This window comes from Chroicocephalus ridibundus, chromosome 4, assembly GCF_963924245.1.
Source record: "Chroicocephalus ridibundus chromosome 4, bChrRid1.1, whole genome shotgun sequence".
NCBI classification, from domain to species: Eukaryota; Metazoa; Chordata; class Aves; order Charadriiformes; family Laridae; genus Chroicocephalus; species Chroicocephalus ridibundus.
In genome coordinates, this window is record NC_086287.1 from 17,420,996 (window position 1) to 17,441,464 (window position 20,469).

Genomic DNA, 20,469 nt, shown 5'->3' on the forward strand with positions numbered 1-20,469 from the left:
GGGGGAGCAGATGAAACTAAAAGAGTCATTTGCTGCACTGAAACTTCAGATATTTCCCAAACGCGAGGCAGGTGACACTGAAAAACACTTGCTCTTCTTACAAATGTGCAATAGAAACAAGTGCTACTTCTCAGTCATGAACCATAAGCCTTATAATGAACTGTTCTTTCAGGCATTTTTACCCCATGGAGAAAACTTTAACTAGGTAAGGGAGCATAGCAACCACAGACAAACACGTATTTAGCTGATCATTGAAAAATTAAGAAATAAATTAGGTATTTAAATGATCAGCAACCAATAACTTCCTGGACCTACCATCCAGGAGGTATCTGTGTTGAGAAATCATGGGATAATATCCCTAGACAGCCCTCTCCTCGCCTTTTTTATTATCTTAAACTCACGCACATGCTATCCTCTCTGCTTCCAATGTATTTGGTTATCAGGCATTACACTTTCTGGTTCCTAGCTAAAAAAAAGAAGTAACATTTTAACACTAGAACAATGAAGACAGGTGATGGCTAATAGCAAATTATTAGTGCTGGAGTATAGTGGTCATTGACTGATTTATGATCTTACTCTTATTTTATATTAAAATTGTAGATTTAAAAGCCTTGTAGTTTATATATATACACACACATAGACATATATGCATACATACATATATATACGAGTGGAGTTAAAAGAAAGATTTTCTAAAGGCACAGAAAGCTGTTGATGACACTTTCAAAAGAACTCTAGAAACTGAGCTTCTCCAGACACTGAGATGTGACTGTCACAATGTGGCTGTTTGGCGTATTAAAGATTATGAGCTTATTTCAGTGCATAGTTGGAAGTTGAGATTTTCTGAAAAGCTGATGCCAGTTCTATGTTCTGACTCTTCTGTTGTTTTTTTTTTTTTAATCTAGCTCTAACTAGCAATGCCTAATTATCTTTTTAAAACAAAACAAAACAAAACAAACAAGAGGAAAACAAGGGATGGGAACTTTCAGCATTAATATCTAATCAAAATGGAACATGCTCAGAATGGCTTGAGAAAAGGCCCATCATGGAGGGACTTCAGACTTGGCAGAACATTCCCATGTACTGAGGAGAGATACCTTGCTTTGAGAGGGTGATGAACTACAGGAAGTAACAAAACTCTTCAAGATCCATGGCCTATTTAGATCCTCTGAAGCTCCTTGTGTAGCTGGAAATCTTTTCTATCCAAAAGCAATTTTGCCTGAGGACCTTGGTAAGAAATTTTCAGAGGAAGGTCAAGCTGAGAAGGTCAGCACCTGAGAGCTAGGCTAGGCCATGAAAGAGGAGATGGGTGTGCGAAGACATGTATGAATAGGGAAAACTGAAGCCAATGCCAAATAATACTTGAAAAAACAGGCATGTAATGAATACTTTTCAGTGTCTGACCTCTGGCCCATCTAATTATGGTTGCCATCTGTCGTATGAACTGCATCTGCTTTTCCAAATGGAGATGCTATAGGCTACTTAGGAGAGAATTTTTGGCTTTCTCCTCATTCTCTAAAGCCTGGATCACTGAGCATGAAGCTTGCTACGCCTTCCACGCTTTCCCTTAGATGCTGTTATTATCTGGGTATACTTACATGTAATTGTCCAGTCCATGCTTTCAACTCAGTTCTTCCACACAGCATTATCTGGGGGAAGCACATTCCCCAGGTTAGTTTGTGGGGTGGCTGTAGGGAGGTGGTGTGTGTGAAAATACTTCCTTCTGTTGATTTTTAAATTTGCCTTTTCTAGTGTAAGGCTGACTTAGGATGACAATCTGTTAAAATAAAGTAGCAGCAGCACTGAAAAGAAAATGTATCCCATAATGTCATATTTTTGCCATATGCTACAATCCACTGGTTTGCATCTGTAAAGGGAAAAATCTCTTCTGATTGACATTTCAGTTCTCTAATCAGCAGTGTATAGTTGTTAGTGTGTACTCTGTATCCCTCCGGTATGTAGGCTCCCACCCAGAGACAGCGGCAGTTCTACGTAAGGATGGGTAAGTGGAGCTATGTAGCAGATTTTGTAAAGTGCAGTTTGGAGGGGAGAATTTTGATGGAAAATGTCTCACTGTTTATGCAGTGAAAACCCTGCTATTCAGGAAATCAGTGTCTTTCTCCTGCGCTGCACACCCTATTTTGAGTCCTGGGGGGTGTTTTTGCCTTATATAAAAGGCCTTAGGTAATCTGGCTTTGTAAATCAAATTGAAGTAAGTAATGAACTGTGTGTTGCAGTTTAAATGAATCAGCCCTGGAGAACCACCACCATTTGGAAAATGATGCTTTTTCGGACAAGTCCGAGAGAGACAACGTAGAAGAGTCGGAGAACGAAACGCATGAGAACAGCCGGAAGACAAATGAAAGCGAGAGCGATCAGTCAGAAATCCATGGAGAGGTCTCTCCGGGAAGGAAAGGAACTACTTATATTGAACAGATCTATGAGGAATTTGGGGAGGTAAAAGAAAAAAAATTATTTTAACCACTGCCTGTTTCTGTTAAAATGTCTCTGTTCATAGTATTTGTCATTCAGTCTTTTAGATGTATGGCAGTTAAAAACCAGCTTTGTGAGTTCCACTATTTTGCAGATAAAGCAATGCACATCTTTCTGCTAAATTATGTTGAATTATCATGTGCTCTAATAATTATGCATTATGAACAGCAGCTCTGCTACTGTGCTTTGGCATGTTTCCAGCATCAGCGATTGCTTTAACCAGTTATTGCATTAAAGAGCCGCATAGCGTTGGCACAGTGCTTTGTGGAGCCAGCGGGAGGGGGAGTTATTATTCTGGGCATGTGTCCTGGCCAATTAGGATGCTCAGTCCTTGTGTGATACAAAATATGATACTGTTCTTTTTTCATTATGCATGGAACATCCTTTTTGTGTGTCCTAATGGAGCATTTGAGCCACTCGATTCCTAAATGACAGTTTCTTGTAGGAAAGCCATTTCTCATGTCATTTAACAGCAGGAGGATGCATTTCTGTTCCATATAAGAGCCTTTGTTAGCTGGATGTCACTGCGACACCTCTGCGGAAGGCAGCACTAGAGAGCTGGGGGAGCCAAGTGTGTTGGGTGATGTTGTGTGGAAAGGGGGCAAAGCAGTTTTGGCAGAAGATAAACCCGCTTGCATTCTAACACTCCTCACCGAGGTGGGAGGCTAGGTGCGGCTAGGTTTAAACTCTGAGTGATGCCCAATTCAGCACTATCGGTCCAATCGCGTTTAATATGTATTAAACTGTTACGATTTGGATACACTAATAGTGGACTGCACCTTCAGTCTAGTCGTGCTCATGAACTAGCACGGCCACTCTCGAGTCTTTGGTCACGTTCAGTGAGAAACCGAAACAACTAGCTACTTAAACAGTGCAGTTTATTTAAACAACAGATACATAGGTTCTTAGGATTGCTGGTGATAAATACACTGTCTGCAGAACATGTGCAAATAAAGATATTGTTAAGTATACAAAACGTGCGACAAAGTTATAAACACACAGCCTGGCTATAAATGTAGAAAAGAGAGTCTCTAGAGAAATTTCTAAGTTTCCCGAGGAAGCACTCGGTATAATCTAAGTCTTACCCAAAGACGTCCCTGTGGAGGGGAAGAAAGGCTCAGCCCGTCGACTGATCCCGGAAGTCCGTGATGGAGTTCTCCCGACTTGTTCGTGATGGTGTCTTCCCTGATATCCCCCCTCTCTCAGGCTATTTTTATACTATTTTTTATCTTCAAAGTGGAGTTTGAGTGACTTTAGTCATTAATACTTTTATTATGATTGGTGTACTCAAGGAGGAGTGGCCGCACCTTGGGGGCGGGTAGCCTCTGGGATGGAAGTGTGTTTTGGTACATTGTAATGAGCAAAGTTCGCACAAAGGACAGCATTTCATCAACATTTGACGAAATGTTGGCTCGGGTAGTGAGGAGGCCGCTTATCTGTTTCTTAGTAAGCAAGTATGCAGCTTATCTGTTCTGTAGTACCATCTCATTCCCATATCTGCTATTTGTCACAAGGGAAGGCCATGGAACAATCATGTTCCGTTCCATCCCATCCCTCGTGTAGTTCCGTAAACAACCTTGTACAGGGAATCGCAGATGTTGCATTCTTCGTGTGCCAGCTGCGGCTATATTCTACCTCAGAAGCCTCTTGATTTTATGACTTTCCTTAATGTGTGAACAATGCTGTACTTTTGTATTCTTGGCCAATTTAATAATTATTCCACAGGTGAGAATCAGTACAGACAGGCAGTGGAGGAGCTCTGCTCCGGTGTCGGGAGGGCTCTGAGCATTCCCTTGCCGATTGCTTTGAACAAGGAAGCTGAAGTCTCGTTGGTGCTTCGAAGAAAACCACTGCTAGAAAGCTGTTTCTTTCTTAGAATTATAGGATCATGTAGATTGGAAAAGACCCTTAAGATCATTAAGTCTAACTGTAAACCTAGCACTGCCAAGTTCACCACTAAACCATGTCCCTCAGCACCACATCTACACAGCTTTTAAATACCTCCAGGGATGGCAACTCAACCACTTCCCTGGGCAGCCTGTTACAGTGCTTGATAACTCTTTCAGTGAAGAATTTTTCCTAATATCCAACCTAAACCTCCCCTGGTGGAACTTGAGGCTGTTTCTTCTCATCCTATCACTTGTCACTGGGGAGAAGAGACCGACCCCCACCTCGCTACAACCTCCTTTCAGATAGTTGTAGAGAGCGAGAAGGTCTCCCCTCAGCCTCCTTTCCTCCAGGCTGAACAGCCCCAGCTCCCTCAGCCGCCCCTCTTAAGACTTGTGCTCTAGACCCTTCACCAGCCTCTTACGGCTCCTCTTTCAATATTTTCCTGAAAGTGTACTACTAATATTGAGGAAACAAATATAGTTAAATATATTCTAATTACACTTTGTGTTTCACTGAGTGATAACTTAAAACATTGAGAATGGTTAGGTGTCCCACACACAGATTATATTACTCCTGTTTATTTCTCCACAGACTCCTTATAGCAGGACAACCTACATGAGAGAGCACAAAAGAACATCTCTGCTGTAACACCTTGCAGAGGTGCAGGTGGAGTTCAGTTTTGCCTCCTCCTTCCCACAGCCCAACCACCCCCAAGAGCAGCAGTTTGTGGTCTGGAGCCATCAATCCAGGTAGCATGTGTTTGCTGCCGTTTCAGATGTCAGGTGTGAGGTCAAGCGCCTGCTGTAGAAATTGTGCTTGCAACCAGAACTGCTGCCTCGAGAGACCAAAAAACCCCAACTCCTCTTTTGTGCATCTCTCTCCCTCCAAATCCCACCCAAGACACACAGCAAATGGTAACTGGGTCACAACAGGGGATTTTGAATATAGCTGAGCAACTAAGCAACAGCAAAATGAAGGCAAACAATTTCTATCAGCTGCTTATTCTGAAATGACTTACGGCCACGTGACGAACTTGTCCTAGAAGTGTTGGTAGGGGAGGCTGACAATTTTGGTGTTTGAATGAGCCTTACAGGCAGCACTGATGTGTGTATGTGGGTGTGTGAGAGTGAGGAAGATCTCTGCAATTTTACATTAAAATAAAAAAATGCAGTACAAACCAAATGGAAAGGGCTAAATTTCTGCTGTAGAGTGACACTTTGTGTAGCATAAAATAAGGCTAACTGTGGCGTGGCTGCTCAGGCAGAAGTAACATCCAGTGGGCTTTCAAAAAGAACTGCCATGTAGCCTTGGCCATTAGGTGTTTTATTAGATTTCTGCTGTTGGCCCAGAGATGGGGCTGTCGTTACCTGGGACACACGGACAGGACTGGTAGTTGAGTCTTATCCCACTGGTGACAGTAACACAAGGAGAATTAGGTTGTGTGCAATGATGTAGTTTGCTATCGGCAACGGGTGGAGATGTATCAAGGTAAACACATACCAATTAATAACACCAACTGTCATCTTAAACTGAAACTGCTGCCCCTCAATCTGTGTGTACAGTTCAGATTTGGCAGGACAAAGATCACACATGCAAAACTATCACTGTTAAATTTTCAGCTTGGCTTTGAAAGCTCATTTGAAAGCTATGCACATATATACGTGCATCTGTATGCGTTTCAAAGGTGCGTGCTTGTGCATCTGACATTCCAGCTTTGCCTTGTTTGCAGTTGGAATGGGAAGGCACACACAGGTGTCATAAGGACTTTGAGATGGCAAAAGTTGATCTAGAATATAAATAGGATGCCTTCTCAGTAGGTAGACTGATAACCAAAAGAACCTTTTTTTTCCCAGGCTTTTTGTTTTAACAAGTTATAAAAAGGGTTATGGAGGGTGATGTATTTTAGGGGGAAGCAAACCGGAAAGGACTTGAAGTTGTTCTCATCCTCCTGCACCTTCTTCTCCTTCACTTTTCATCCACCCCTTCTGCAGTGATTCATTCTGAGTAACACTTTGTACAGCAATTTTAACATGGCATCAATTTATATTGCAAATATATGCACACTTGAGAACCTGGATAAATAATGGAAGTTCTGACAATCCCATATGTAGTGTAAGCCCTAGGTGACGCTGTAGTATTATTCTCTTTAATGTTTTCCATTTCTTCTTGGAGGTTCAAGCTGTGTATTGCATCAGACTGTCGCAAAAAGAATGGTATGATAATGGAAAAGCAATGAAATGAAAAGACCTTTGTTGTTCCTCAATCCGAAATTCCCCTCAGCCTGCAAGCTGGATTTAGTGTGTTTCTGCACTAGCAAAAGGGCTGATTGGGAGCCAAAAAGGGTGCTGGTGGTGAAAATGGATGTTTAGTGATTTACACCATCTGCAAATGCTGTTGGGATATGCTATGTGCCCTCCCTCAAACCAAAGTCCATTCCAGAAGTGGATCTGTGCCCTTTTTCTCATAGAAATCTCTTTCCTCAAAACAGTAAAAGCCTAGGTATTCTCTTTCATTGTTAAATTACGATGCCTAGGATGCATTAAAATGACATTTGTGTTTGAAAATTTAGTTTCATTTTCTTTCTCCAGTGGCTTGAAAGGCCTATTCCCCCATGTTAAACCTCGTGTAGCCCCACTGAATGCAAAGGAACTACACAGTTATAGCTGAAACCAGAACACAATCCCTGTTTTTTTTAATGTTACCTGCACTTCTGTTGCAAGGGGCACGGAGCAGTGTTGGGGGTGCATGTGTTTTTGTGCATGTGGCCTGGCGGCGGAGCCTTTACCGTACCTCCACTACCAGTTTGTCTTATTTTGAACTTGGAGGACTGCTTCCATTCTTTGTTGATTGCTCGTTTAACTCCTAAATTTTCTACACATATAATAGTAAATCTTACCGTTGAGACTGAGAGGAGCTTTTTGTATGCATCCCACCAGGCTGCAGTGATGCTGTAACATCCTTGGGCATGTCCACACCTCCTGTGAGGGACTGCAGTGCAGATTCCCCTTGCTTAATGTTGGTCCAGGTTGGCCTGTCGCAGTCCTGAGGTGTGTGGAGGCAGTAGCTCAGGAAGGAGCACAGCAGAGGTGTGCTCCCTGCCTCATGCCAGCTCTCGCAGAAGCCCAGGGCTTTCTCTGCCACTCACTTTAGTGCTTTGGGGATTCACTTCTCCTGAGACAAAGCCGATGTCTCTTTGCAGTGGTGTAGCTCAGCATTCACCCTTGTGCCAGGTCCAGGTATGCCCGGGTGAGCTTGGACCCTCCAGGTAAATGCAGCCGCAAGAAATGGTTTTCCTGTCTCTGCCCTGAACTTCCCTTTTCCCATTGCAGGCAGGTGAATCGTCTCAAACAGAAACCGTCTCTGAAGAGAACAAGAGCCTGATGTGGATCCTGCTGAAACAGCTACGGCCTGGCATGGACCTGTCACGGGTAGTGCTGCCCACCTTCATCCTGGAGCCACGCTCGTTCCTTAACAAACTCTCTGATTACTACTACCATGCTGACCTGCTTTCCCAGTAAGCAGCTCACAGACTGCGTCCAACACGGGCGCTTTTCTTATATTTGTGAAAATGTGTTACTGTGTTAGCTTGGTGCTGGCTGGGGTGTGCTTGTACGCTTGAAAGGCTCCTGAATAATACCCAGGACACTGGATTCAATGTAAATCAAGCCAGGCGCCAGCTGCAGTGACCTTTTAAAGATGGACTGCTGCCAGTGAGGAGCAACGAAGCAAGAAAAACAGTTAAACTTCAGACAAAACTACATTTGCACAAGCACGTGTTTGCCAGCATTGGCCAGAATGGATGAGGATTTAGCTCACACCTTTGAGCATCTCGCAACAGAGCTGTGCCACCTTCTGGTGTACTTGTGTACAGAGGGGGATAGGACAGCAAACAGCAGAATTGTCAAGCACTTCTGCCCTCAAAAGCAACATAATTATGTTGGTTGATAAACAAATAAGAAACATCTTTTAGCGTCATTGATGAAAGAGGCCTGCTGGGAGCAGCAGAGTAGAAAATAGAAAATGTTATGCTTGCAGATAGGACCAGCCTTCTCAATGAGATAAGCCTGGTGTATTTTAAAACCAGTGTGTACAATATTCAAATAGCAGCACAAGTTACTCATGTTTATTCCACTGCCTCTGGGTAATTTTAGAATCGTGGTATTTTCAAGCCTTGTTTATGGTATTCCTAACATCTGAAGTTAAGGACATGGTTCTCCTCAGTGATCTAAGGGAAATTCAGGAGGTTTGGAAGTTTTGTTAAATAAACCTCTTTGTGGTACAAATGATCCTTTTAAATGGATTTTGCAAGAATTTATCCGGGTTTATTTTCAAATCTGACTAAATGGTTGGAAATACTAGGAACTCTATTGTTCATATTTACTTCCCACTTCATCTTTGAGGTGGCAGGGGTTGGAAAGATGACCTTGAGAAGTCTGTTCCAACCTAAATTATTGTATGAAATCTCAGAGTACTGGAAGAGGCCATGTAGAACGTCAGCTTTAAAGATCTTCTAAGGAAGAGGGAAACAAAGAAAAACAAGAAAAACAGAATTGTCTTTGATTTTGGTGGCATAAGTATTATTGCTTTATGACTCACACTGTACTATTAGCTGTAACTAAATGCTAGTGTGAGTGGCAGTCTCGCACTGACATACTTGAATGTCCAATCAAACATGATACAATCCAGAAATTTTATTAGGCTTTTTACAAGAGTGCCACTTTTTAAGGATTTATGTGTGTGTTGTATAATGTACATTACTAAAAAACCATAATTTCTGCTGGCAGACACCTTTTTCACTTGCAGCAGCACAGAAGTTACTTCCCTTTGCTACTGAGGAAATACTATTGAAATTAATGCTATTATGCTGGTATGAAATGAATGTGATGTGTGAGCAGTGTAAAGAGCATTTTGTATTCTGTCCTGCAGGGCTGTCCTTGAAGATGATCCATACAGTCGAATGAAGCAAGTTTTGAGGTGGTATCTGTCCGGCTTCTATAAGAAGCCAAAGGTAAAAGAACGCGTGAAGTTGGGGTTGTAATGGGCATTGAAATCTTCTGCTATGGTTGTGTATTTCCTTATTGCCTTTCCTTTGACACTTTATGAGAGAAGACTTGGACCATGACTTTTAAAACTGAAGTTGCGTTTGGTTTCAGAGTAGATATTGAATGAATAATAGTGCTGATCGACCTCAGAGCCTTTGCACTCGACAATTAGAAAGCAAAACTAGTCATCAACAAATAACACGTCTGCAGATGCAAGATTTTTCCCTTCGCTGAAAGCAGGTCTCCTTTTTCTTTTCAGGCCTATTGGTACCATAGTGCCATGTTTCCACATCGGTATGCACCTGCTGCATATAGTAGCAGAAATAATAAAGTTTGATCATTTTGTAAAGCTTGAATCGGGCAGTATTGAAGATTAAATTGGTGAGAATAGCAGATGAACCTGTGGCTCAGGTTAAAAGATTAGATAGGAGGATATGTGTAACCAGTTCTTCAGTTTGGATTCTTGTGATTGACTTAGTTTAAAACATTGGGGAGAAAATGACTATGTTGCTTTGTGGCCATCTCTGTAGAGTTGAATTGCAAATCTTCATTTGTAACAGGTTTTGATTGCTTTGTTTTTCAGGGAATAAAAAAGCCATACAACCCTATTCTGGGAGAGACGTTTCGCTGCTGTTGGTTTCACCCTCAGACGAACAGTCACACGTTTTACATAGCAGAGCAGGTAAGTGGCTTTATTTTCATGCTCAGGTGTTGCAAACAGCAGCCTGCTTGTACCTCCGCGCATAGGAACATCATCCTCATCAAGAGGAATGTGAAGTTTTCTGTGGGACATGGGGTAAACTAGCTGCTGATGCTTTTTCTTTTTAGATTTAGAGATTATGTGAGCTTTGGTGGGCACTCAAGACTATAAAATTGGGTCTCCCATGTATAACATTAGCCCCTTCCATAAAGACCTTTTCCATAGGATTCTGCCCTACTATTTTCCTATTGTTAATAAAACACGGTTTGTGTTGCCAGTGTCAAAAGGGGCATAACACACATAACCAAATCCTGCCTTTCCTTATTTCTAAACTTTCTATAATGATTTCAATAGGAGTAAATTGAGGGCTTATCTCTATGTCTGTGGGGATAAATGAAGGGCAGAGCTCACAAGTCAGCTGGCCTGACAAAATTCAATTTGAGATTTACAGTGTTAATAAAGGGATTTGAGGACTATGTGGACATTGGTATAGAGACTCCCTGTTTTACATACATTTTTTTTTCCTATTTAACCAAAGAATTTTTATTTTGTTTTCTTTTATTTCAGCCACTGCGTCCATTTTATGGAGGTTATTCAGATTCTGCCAAAAAGTTCTGCACTGTTGTTTATTGTGTTAAAAATCTGACAGTGTACCTGTTGGCCTAAAGTGATCTCAAATGCATAAGGACAAGAGAATACAGGCTAGGGAAGAAAGTTTACATGTATAATGTTCTCGTATATAATGTTCTCACATATAATGTTCTCTGCTTTGACACTGAGGTTAATGGTACGGATGGGGCTTAGAGCACTCTGCTCAGTCCTGTGGCCCCCGTCTTGCACTTTGCCTAGAGCAGATGTGCATGCACCCACTGCTCTGCTCAGCCTGTAAAGACTGCTGTGAATGACCTGTGCCTAAATTTTTCTAGGTCTCCCATCATCCGCCAGTGTCAGCTTTTCATGTCAGCAATAGGAAGGATGGATTCTGCATCTCCGGCAGCATTCTAGCTAGGTCCAAATTTTATGGTAAGGCATTAAGCCCAGGCATCATCCAGGTAACATTGTAGCATTGGTTTTTGTTTGTTTTTCAATCACTCCTGAGTGCATTGAGTGCTAAGGACAAAAACTACTTAAGAGATCTACCACCAGGACACCCTAATTCTTTGCCTTGGCTCTCTGGGGTTTTCCGCATTTCCACCATTTCAGTGGGAGACCACACTGATGTTAAAAAAACCCCAACAAAACCTAATAGAAATATTGAGAGCTTTAAAAACCTGGTTTTGAGAAAGCAAAGCTTCATGAGAATGTATGGCCAACTGGTTGTTAGACTGCTTTGCGTGCTCATGGATGAGTCATCTTATAGCTATCTGATCACCCAACTGACTTTTGCAAAAGTCTCTGTATAAATGTAACTGTTCATGTAGCTCCCAGATTTCTGAGAGTTGAACCCTAGAGCTTAAAAATGGCCTTAAATCTTCTCATCTCAATGGAAACGGCACAACTGCAGGCTCTGAAAATGTTGCTATTTGAAATAGTTTTTTTGTTTAGACAAATGCCTCTTAAATACTGTCCTCTGGTAAACGTATTTGCTGAAACACTGGTTAATAGTCAATGCTGTCCTGGCAATTTTAATGTTATTTGGGATCATTCACAATCAGAAAAGTTGTGAGAACAAAAGGATTTGAAAAACTTCTAAGCGTTGGAACTGCTTTCTGCATTCCACTAATGACTCATTTAATCTACTCCCCTTTCTGCAACGGGGGCTAAATGCCAGAGCAAATATGAGCTGCACAGCAGAGAGTTTATTAGAACTGCTTGTCTCCAAATAGTAAATGATTTGCAGGGTCCTGAATTATTAGCATTTCATATCTCTTCTTTCATTAGTGACCTACATTTAAATGGAAATGTTCTTCTAAAGTAGGATGACTGACCAAGTATAACATGCGGTTTTTAATATATATGTATTTGTTCTTTTAAATTCTAGGTAACTCACTTTCGGCACTGTTGGATGGGAAGGCAAAGCTTATGTTTCTGAACAGGGGGGAAGATTATATAATTACTATGCCATACGCCCACTGTAAAGGTAAGTTATGACTGTGCAAATAGGAAGCAAACAGAAAGAATAATGTAATGGTATCTTACTTCCTAACTTTGCACTGGCTCTCTTCTTCCCTCTCAAATATCTGGCACGGCAGGGACTGGTAATTCCAGGGAGCAATTGCTCCACACATGAGTAATTGCACTCAGCAGAAGACTGGTAATCTTCATTGACGTCTTTTTGATTTGTCTGTGCAGAGCTGAGGACAGAATTAGGCCCATCTAAGTTAGATTTAACATTATGTAGAAACAAAAAAATACAGTGTATATGCACTGCAGATAAAGTGAAGATGAAAAGCGTATGAGTACATTTCTGAACTTCTGAGGATAAAAAGTTTTTCTAATGTTAGGGCTGAAATTGTTTAATATATTTTCCATCTCTTTGAGATAAAGAAACTTCCTGACTTCTCTTCTGATTTCTTTTTTTACTCTGATCATGGTATTCCTCAGTGTATGAGCTGCCTCAGTGAGACTGATACCTGTTACCATGTGGCTTTGCTCTCTTGAGCTGAATGTGTGCTGAGGCCAGGGGATGGCGGCGGATTCACTGCTGTAACTTTGCATTTCTCCTTAGGGAACATCAGTGGCATTTCAACCACAGTGATAAAATCACTCCAGCAGCAGTTTGATCCAATTTTCTTTTTAGAATATTTTTTTATTTTGGCATGTTGACCTGTAAATTAATATTTATGGAGGGCCTAGCTGCCTGAAAACAGTAACTTCTGTAAATCACATCCTCTGTGAACTATTCCTGTGCATAAATCTTTCTTTTGTCAATTTTTCTTTTTCTGCAAATGACCTTTTCAGAAAATGATAAGCGTGTGTAAAAAGGAGTCCCTGCATGACTGCTAGTCTCCCACATTCTGCTGAATCACTTTACAGCTCCTCGCTGCCCCATCCACCCTGTGAGAAGCGACTGGGTCTGTTTAAGCACTAATATAAATTAAGTTGCTGGGCACAACTTTCTGTAATTTTCCTTTCCCATTTTCAGCTTACCACAGATGTACTATCGGCACCTGTGAGTCAAGCTATTTCCTAGCTTCTGTAATAAATGGGGAATATGGATTTAAGGGAGGATTATTCACGCTTATAGTGAAGAGCTGTTTCCTTGAAACTTTGGTTTCTGTCTTTTCAAGACTTGAAGCCAAATAGCGAATTTCACAGCATGTCAGCGAGAGCCAGTTTGAATTATCGCTTCCACCGGGGCCTCTCTTAAGTCTCTTTTTTCCCTTTCAGGACTTTTATATGGTACCATGACAATGGAGCTTGGAGGGAAAGTTACCATCGACTGTGAGAAAACTAACCACAGGGCAGAACTGGAATTCAAGCTAAAGGTAAGAGACATTGAGGCCCCCATTTTGAATGGGTCTCAGGATTGCCTCTGTGCTCCAGGCAAGGTTTGAGCATACGTTCCAGATCATTTATGTACCAGCAATGTATGCATGCACCAAGGGCTGCCCTGCCTGGAGAGAAGGCATTGTCCTGCGGTCAGTTTTGCCAAGTACAACTCAATTCGAACCCAGGAAGCCTGATTGTTAGACATGACTTGTTCACTGCTAACCAGCTGAATGTTTGGCAATGACAGTGTGGCTGCTGTTTCGGAAGCTACAATTATTTTGCTTGCACGATACAGCAAGGTGTACACACTACTTTAAAGCAAGTTAGGATGTGGGTCGTCAGTGTAGCTCTCCAGTAGCCATCACATACGTACTCTTACGTTGTAGGTATTACGGTGAACTGTACCTTGTGTTTCTCAAGGCTACAGGACCTTGCCTTGACAGTAGGGTAAGAGCCCATTTTCAGGCAGATAATTTTGGGTGGCTATCACACTGACACGCTACACTGTCAGTACAAGCCGCACTGGTACTCACTTGCTCATGTAGCTATTCCCTCCCGTAGAAACCCTGGTGATGCAAATTTGTGGTATGCAGATAAAATGGAGACATCATTGAGCATTCCTGTGGTTGTATGTGTTAAAATCTGGGAAGGAAAATGATGACCTGTAACTTTTCTTGGACAGTTAACTTGCTTTTTAAGGAGCATCCATTTCTCTTCTGTTCCAAAAAACAACTTCTTGCCTGGGCATAAAATGAAAGATGGAGAACTGGGAGCCTGCAGGACTTCAGAGCTGCAGGCTTAGCCAAAATAAATGTGAGACATTACTGGAGTTAGGGGAGTCTTTTGCAGGCTCTGTTTTTCTGGTGGCAATAAAAATTTTCTATCTTTATTTGCCCTCACAAAGTGAACTGTTGCCCTGTGCACTTCTTTGACATTTGCATGTACTTGTCTTTGAAGCTTGTTCTTCTCATGGGCCTCATGTACTGTGTTGAGGCCAATGGAATATTTCCCTGAATTCAGTCAGTGTCAGCTCAAACCTACAAACACTTTGGAGCTTAAAATGCAGACCCGTCTTTTCTGGCTTGAATACAATAAGCTTAGTCCAAACATGACTCAGAAACGTCCCTGTGGCTTAATTATGTGCTCTGCTTTGAATATTTCTTAGCCACCTTTTTAGTAGAATTGTGAGAAGTTAAAGGTAGACCCCATAACTTTGGTATTAAATTGGATATGTACCAATTCTCTGCTGGATTGCATACATTGATTCTTGAGATACTTGTGATTTGGTTTTACATGGGTGTTGTGGGAAATTTGGTTTTATATTGTTATTTTTGTTAAAAAAAAAAAGTTCCTCTGCACAAAAGTTATTGGAAAGTAGCTGCTAAAATGTCTGAAGAAATGTTGTGTGGTATGAGTGGAAGAGCTGGTCACTCTATCACTGCTGTTTCCTGTCTTTGGCAGGCAGGAGGTGAGGGGAATTTTCCATTGTTCTGAGAATCTTTTCCTTAACTCTGGAAATACCCTTTTTCTTTTTTTGTGTGTTTGTTGCTGATGAGAGCTTCTTCACACTAGAGACTTCATGCAGATGCAGCCGTCAGCAGTGACACACTGCTGTTGCCCCATAAGCAGGAAAAGTCACCAACGACATTAGTGCTGCTCCTTTTCTTTGGGCAAGGCTGCAAGTATAAGGCTGCAAACCGTAATGTGATTCTGGACAATGGGAAGGACTTGCCCACACACAGTTATCCCGATGTAGAGCTGACAATAAATGTATTTGCAATGAAGGCAAGGCCTTGCACTGCTGAATGTTAATGCACCTGAAGGCTTATCTCCCTTCCTGCAGCTCCTACAGTGATTTTGGTATTGCAAACAAAAGGAGGAGGGCACAATGCTAGACAGTCAAAATCCGTGTTAGAATTCCTTCTGCCTTTCCCCAGAATCAGTGGAAATCAAGCAGGTTGCAGTTTCCTTCCCTCCTGCTGCATCATGGTGTTTGGCTCCCTTCCAGTTCTCACTAGACTGATCATATTTTCTATTTCTATTCTCCCCTGACAGCCCTTCTTCGGTGGCAGCGCAAGCATTAATCAAATCTCTGGGAAGATTAAATCAGGAGAAGAAGTGTTAGCAAGTCTCACTGGACACTGGGTAACATATGATAATCGAAGTTGCTGACAGTTTCGGTGCGCGTGGCAGCAGGGCGCGTGGGAGGACTGGCAGCCCCTGGCAGGCTCCCGCTACTGGAGCCGGGGCTGTGGAGGGCCCCTGTCCTGCCTCTTCCCACCATCCCCAGGGAGTGCAGGCGAGCAGAGCTTTCCGGGCCACACCTCTCAAGGTCATTTACGCTTCCGCTTCCGTAGTCCCATCCACCTGCAGTGCGAGTAACACTTGCACTTCCAGAGCCTGGACCGAAGTGAGGTGCGTTCCATCGAAGCCAGTGGCTCTGTATTTAGGGTCCCAGGCTTAGGACTAGCACTGATGGCAGAGACATAGTGTGTCTTCTGTGTGATTGTGAAAATCACGAGGCTTCCTTTTATCTTGTGTTTAATACTTCCCCAGCTACGGCATTATCGGGGAAGAACTTCACGGGGTTTTATATTTATTATTTTCACAGCAAACCTTTATGATAAAAGATGATGGTTATTCCTCTGTTCATGAGATGAAGGACCAGGAGACAGATTCTGTGAGGGTCTATCTGTATGGGCAGCTCAGAATAGTCAGCAGAGCAGCTAGTCCCTTTGCACATCTGGTATCCACAAGTGAATAGCTCAAAGGCATCCTTAAGCCAAAATCCAGCAAGAATAAAGTTGCATGGTGAAAGATGTAGACTAGAGTTTTGATTGGGAACTCCTGGTAACCGAGGCAAAAGCAGTAAGCCCTGGCTTTGGGCTGGACACTTAGGTATTTATCTCAGCTACATTTAGACACCTACATCTTCATTATTGTTGACTTATGCTCCCTTTCCGGTCCATAGAAATCATCATTCCTGAGACAAGATTTGTCTCATCCTAAAGGAAGTATTTAAAGTAGGCCACATAAAATGTTCATGGATAAAGCCCTTTCTGTAGTCAGGTCCTAACCACAGTGTAGCCTTTGGTATTCAGCTCCTCCCCTCAGGCAATCTGCCTTTTTACATAAAAAGCTAATGACCATTTTTAAATTGGGAGATTTGCCTTTTCTAGGTGTATACGAGGAGATTTGCTCCCTGTGCCTGGGTAGCTTTTCCATTCTGAGCTCCCTTTCCTGCAGGATGAGCTTTGGCAATCGTGGGTTGCGCTGGACTGTGGAGTACTTTGTCTGCGTTGGGTCCTGCAACACCATCTGTGAGAGCATGTAATCGAGTGGCTCCCCTGGGGCGCCGAGCCACATGGTTGCGTGCTGCTCGGCTTCCAGCCTTCTGTGTTTGGGTTTTATCAGCCTGAAAATAATTTATTCCTCCCTTGTTCTTTGTGCTGGTTGTTTGTGGTGCACAAAATTAGAATGATGTATAAAAGAAGTTAAATGGCTTTGAAAGGGTGGCTTCATAAGCCGCTGTTTGCAGTTGCATGCTGTGAATAGAGTAGCTGCTGTGCAGCAGTAGGGACGTTGTTTGTTCTCCTCCCTCCCTGCTGAGAGTGTTGGCCTGCTCTCCTGAGCCCTGCAGGCTTTTCTCTGGCACCGTCAGGTTTCCTGACAGAAATCCTCTCAGCTCAAAGGCTAATTCTCTGCCTCAGGACCTGAAAACCCACCTGAACAAAGAAGGGAAGCAAATTCCAATGCCTCTCCTCCCCAGGATCAAAGCAGCAGCTGAGGACTTGTATATATGCCCCTTAGAGATGCAGGCAATGATGTTTGGTCGAGCCTGCCTGCCTCTTCCCATGCATAGCTGGGAGGCTCTTGGGGACCTGAGATCTGTCCTGGAACTGGCACCTCAGAACATGGCAGAGGAATTCCCGAGGGAGACTTTGAGGAGGGATGAAAGTCCCTCAGGGTTGAAGGAGTTTCACAGCTGAAGAAGTGGGAAGCAGACTTTGAGACATGCATCGAGGGACTGGGCAGGGGAAGAAACGCAGCAGCTGGGATGCAAAGAAATTAATCGGCGACACGCAAAGCCAATAGCCATGACCTAAATAAGGTTTGCAGGATACTCGTACCAGGCCCAGGCAGCCGAATGGCACCAATGCACATGCTGTTCAGCAGCTCTAATCGTCTGATTCATCCCACTTGCAGTCAGCGTCGTGCTGTTCACTATATGCTCTGTAAACTACCCCGTCTGGCTCCGTGGCATTGCCGTGTCTGTGAGTGAGGCCGGGAAGCAGCGTAGTTAAGCAGGGACACGGCAATATTGTCTGGCCAGCCTCAGATCAGAGAAGTGCTGCTTGACAGTTGGTTGCCAGGTAAATTGGCAAGGAATAAAGATGAAAGACCCATGGCATTTTGAAATGCTAAATGAAATTCAGGGGCAATAATAGAAAAACTGAACAAAAAATAAACTGAAAAAAAAAAAAGTGATAAAAAAATTTAAAAAATAAATGTATCTCAGCTTTAGCTAGAGGGGGTGGTATTTCACTGGGCTCTGCATGAGATTTCAGCATTGAGCAATAGAAGAAAGACTGGAAAAGGAGCTAGGGATCGTGTTTATATATGCTGGGTGGTACCAGGTGGGAACAGTGGGGGAAGAAGGGCATCTTAGGGCTTCTGTGGGTACCCTTGTCTGGGAAGAAGACTAACAAAAGGGACCAGGTCCCTTTCTAATTCTTCTCTGATTAATTCAGCCAATGTTTCCGGGAATGCCTCGCCTCATTCATTTTAGAAACTTTCAGGAAGTTTTCAGTGAGATTTAATGGGACAGAGGAGGAAAGAAGCCTTCTAACCAAGCCTTATCCCTGATCATCATCCGGAAGCAGCTTCCATTTGTCAGGATTATTTTCTGCCTTGTGTTTCTGATTGTCATTAACCTTTTCACTTAATTTTCCTTCTCAGGATGGGGAAGTGCATATAAATGAGCTGAAAAACGGGAACGCGGAAATGTTCTGGAACCCGACCAGTGAAGTACGAAAGCAGAGACTGAAGCGCCATATTGTGCTCTTTGAGGAGCAGACGGACTTTGAGTCAGAGAGGTAAGGAGCTCTGGGAACATCTCTGCTGCTTCCCCACTGGAAGCGGGGCTCTGATCAGAAGGCTCCAATTCCTCAGCACAGTCCTGGAGAGGCGGTGACCCGCTTAGCCTGCACGTATTACCCAACCATTTACCTGATTTTTCCAGTCTATTAACTCTGGAGTATTTCCATGAAGTATAGCTCTGAAATAACCGTGGAGCGGAGCTGAGAAATAGTGGAGGCTACATTTTATCTGCTAAAATAACAATTCTCCCTGAACGCCAGAGATCATGAACAGAGTCTCTGTAAGTGCTGGAACATTTTATGGAAGGGCAAGATGTCAATCTGAGGTCAAATGTCTTGTTAAGAAGGGTTGTTTCAACCACAGGCTCTTAAACTAGATGCAGAAATCATGTGGAAAGTCCTGGCATGAGCAGAGCAGTAGTTTGAACCACATAACAGGGTTTTATGAGAGTATGTAATTAAACAGATGTTTAAACCTGCCTCATAATCTCAGCTGAGATCTCCAATGAAGTCTGCACCATTTTTTTAGGGTAATCTAGATTACCTAAAAATATAGTCCTGGCACATGATTTAGGAAATGAAAGGAACAACTACCTGATGCAATGAGCATCCCCAAGCCAGTTCTTGAGCAAGAGAGGTAGAGCAACAACACGTGCTGCTGGCTTCAAACCGACTAGTCCTGCCATCTCACCGATACGCTTAGCCAGTAGCAGCTAACATCCCAAGCCAGTACCTGCAGTTTGCTGCCTTGCTCTGCATCACATTGGCCACTTCCCTCTGGGCATCTAATTTTGGTGTTGCAGCGCATCTCACGAAGAAAATTCACCTTTTGGTGGGTAAAGAAAAGGAATGCACGAAAATAAAGACACATGAACATTTAGTTTGTTGTGGACTGCAGTGGGCATTATGGGCAATAAAGTCTGTGTTTGTAACTTGTGCAGTTGCCATTGTCACAGGGCGGGGCAGACCGCAGCACATTTCTCTAGGAATCTTCTGAAGAAGATTCTTTTAAAGGAGAAGAGAAATCTCGGTCCTGCAGACAAAGAATCTCCATGTCTTTGCTTACCAGTGTACCGCCAGGGCTGACTCCCTTTGCTACATCAGAGCTTAATAATGATACACGCATCCGGTGCAAGGAGGCAAAAGGAAAAATTCTAGAGATCCCTAACAGACATTCCACCAAGCTCCTTGTTATGCTGACAGTTGCATGAATAAATTACCATCTAATCCAGGTTCTGTTCTGCCTGAATTGCTTAGTCTTCCCTGCAGTGCTGAAAATCACCTATTTTCACAAACGCTGGAGAGACTCTGAAGCTCATACCATTACGCAGCTCACCATGGAGGGGCTCATTGTCTGACACATGCAGCTCTTGAGGGAGTAATTTGCCCTTGTCAAGCAATTTTGTGCGTGTCCCTCTGAGGTTCTTAGAATTAGAGGACTCGCTCTTTACACCACCGCATTCCTTAGGACTGACTTTTTACACCACCGCATTATTTTCTCAGGCCATTCTTTTCACACTCCTCCCTCCCCCACCCCCATCACTCTGAGTTTGAATTGAGTTTCCTTCCTTTGTTTCTGGGAGAAAAGATTCATACACAGGAAAATGGGAGTGACGTGTCAAAAAGGACAGGAAAGTGTTCCTCTGCCTTCGGTTAATTATCTAAGAGGCTGCTTTTTTGTGTTAATGTATGGTGATAGAAATATAATGAAAGCATCAGTATGCCTTTTAAATTAAGAGCTTCACAGCGAGCTCCAAATGAAATGCAGTAATATATTCGTCTTCTAAATGGAGGACTGGTGTTTAGTGGAGCT

At 42.9% G+C, this 20,469-nt stretch overlaps 1 protein-coding gene across 4 annotated transcripts in view; it reads left to right on the plus strand.

Moving 5' to 3' along the window:
• Positions 1-20,469, plus strand: part of OSBPL5 (oxysterol binding protein like 5) — a 183,430-nt gene that overhangs the window by 156,816 nt on the left and 6,145 nt on the right. For all 4 annotated transcript variants that reach the window (XM_063332842.1, XM_063332844.1, XM_063332845.1 and 1 more), the window contains exons 9-17: positions 2,238-2,457; positions 7,713-7,897; positions 9,310-9,391; positions 10,009-10,107; positions 11,052-11,148; positions 12,107-12,205; positions 13,456-13,553; positions 15,613-15,702; positions 18,517-18,653. In XM_063332842.1, the coding sequence (XP_063188912.1) occupies positions 2,238-2,457; positions 7,713-7,897; positions 9,310-9,391; positions 10,009-10,107; positions 11,052-11,148; positions 12,107-12,205; positions 13,456-13,553; positions 15,613-15,702; positions 18,517-18,653 (1,107 nt within the window). The remainder of the gene's footprint in view (positions 1-2,237; positions 2,458-7,712; positions 7,898-9,309; positions 9,392-10,008; positions 10,108-11,051; positions 11,149-12,106; positions 12,206-13,455; positions 13,554-15,612; positions 15,703-18,516; positions 18,654-20,469) is intronic.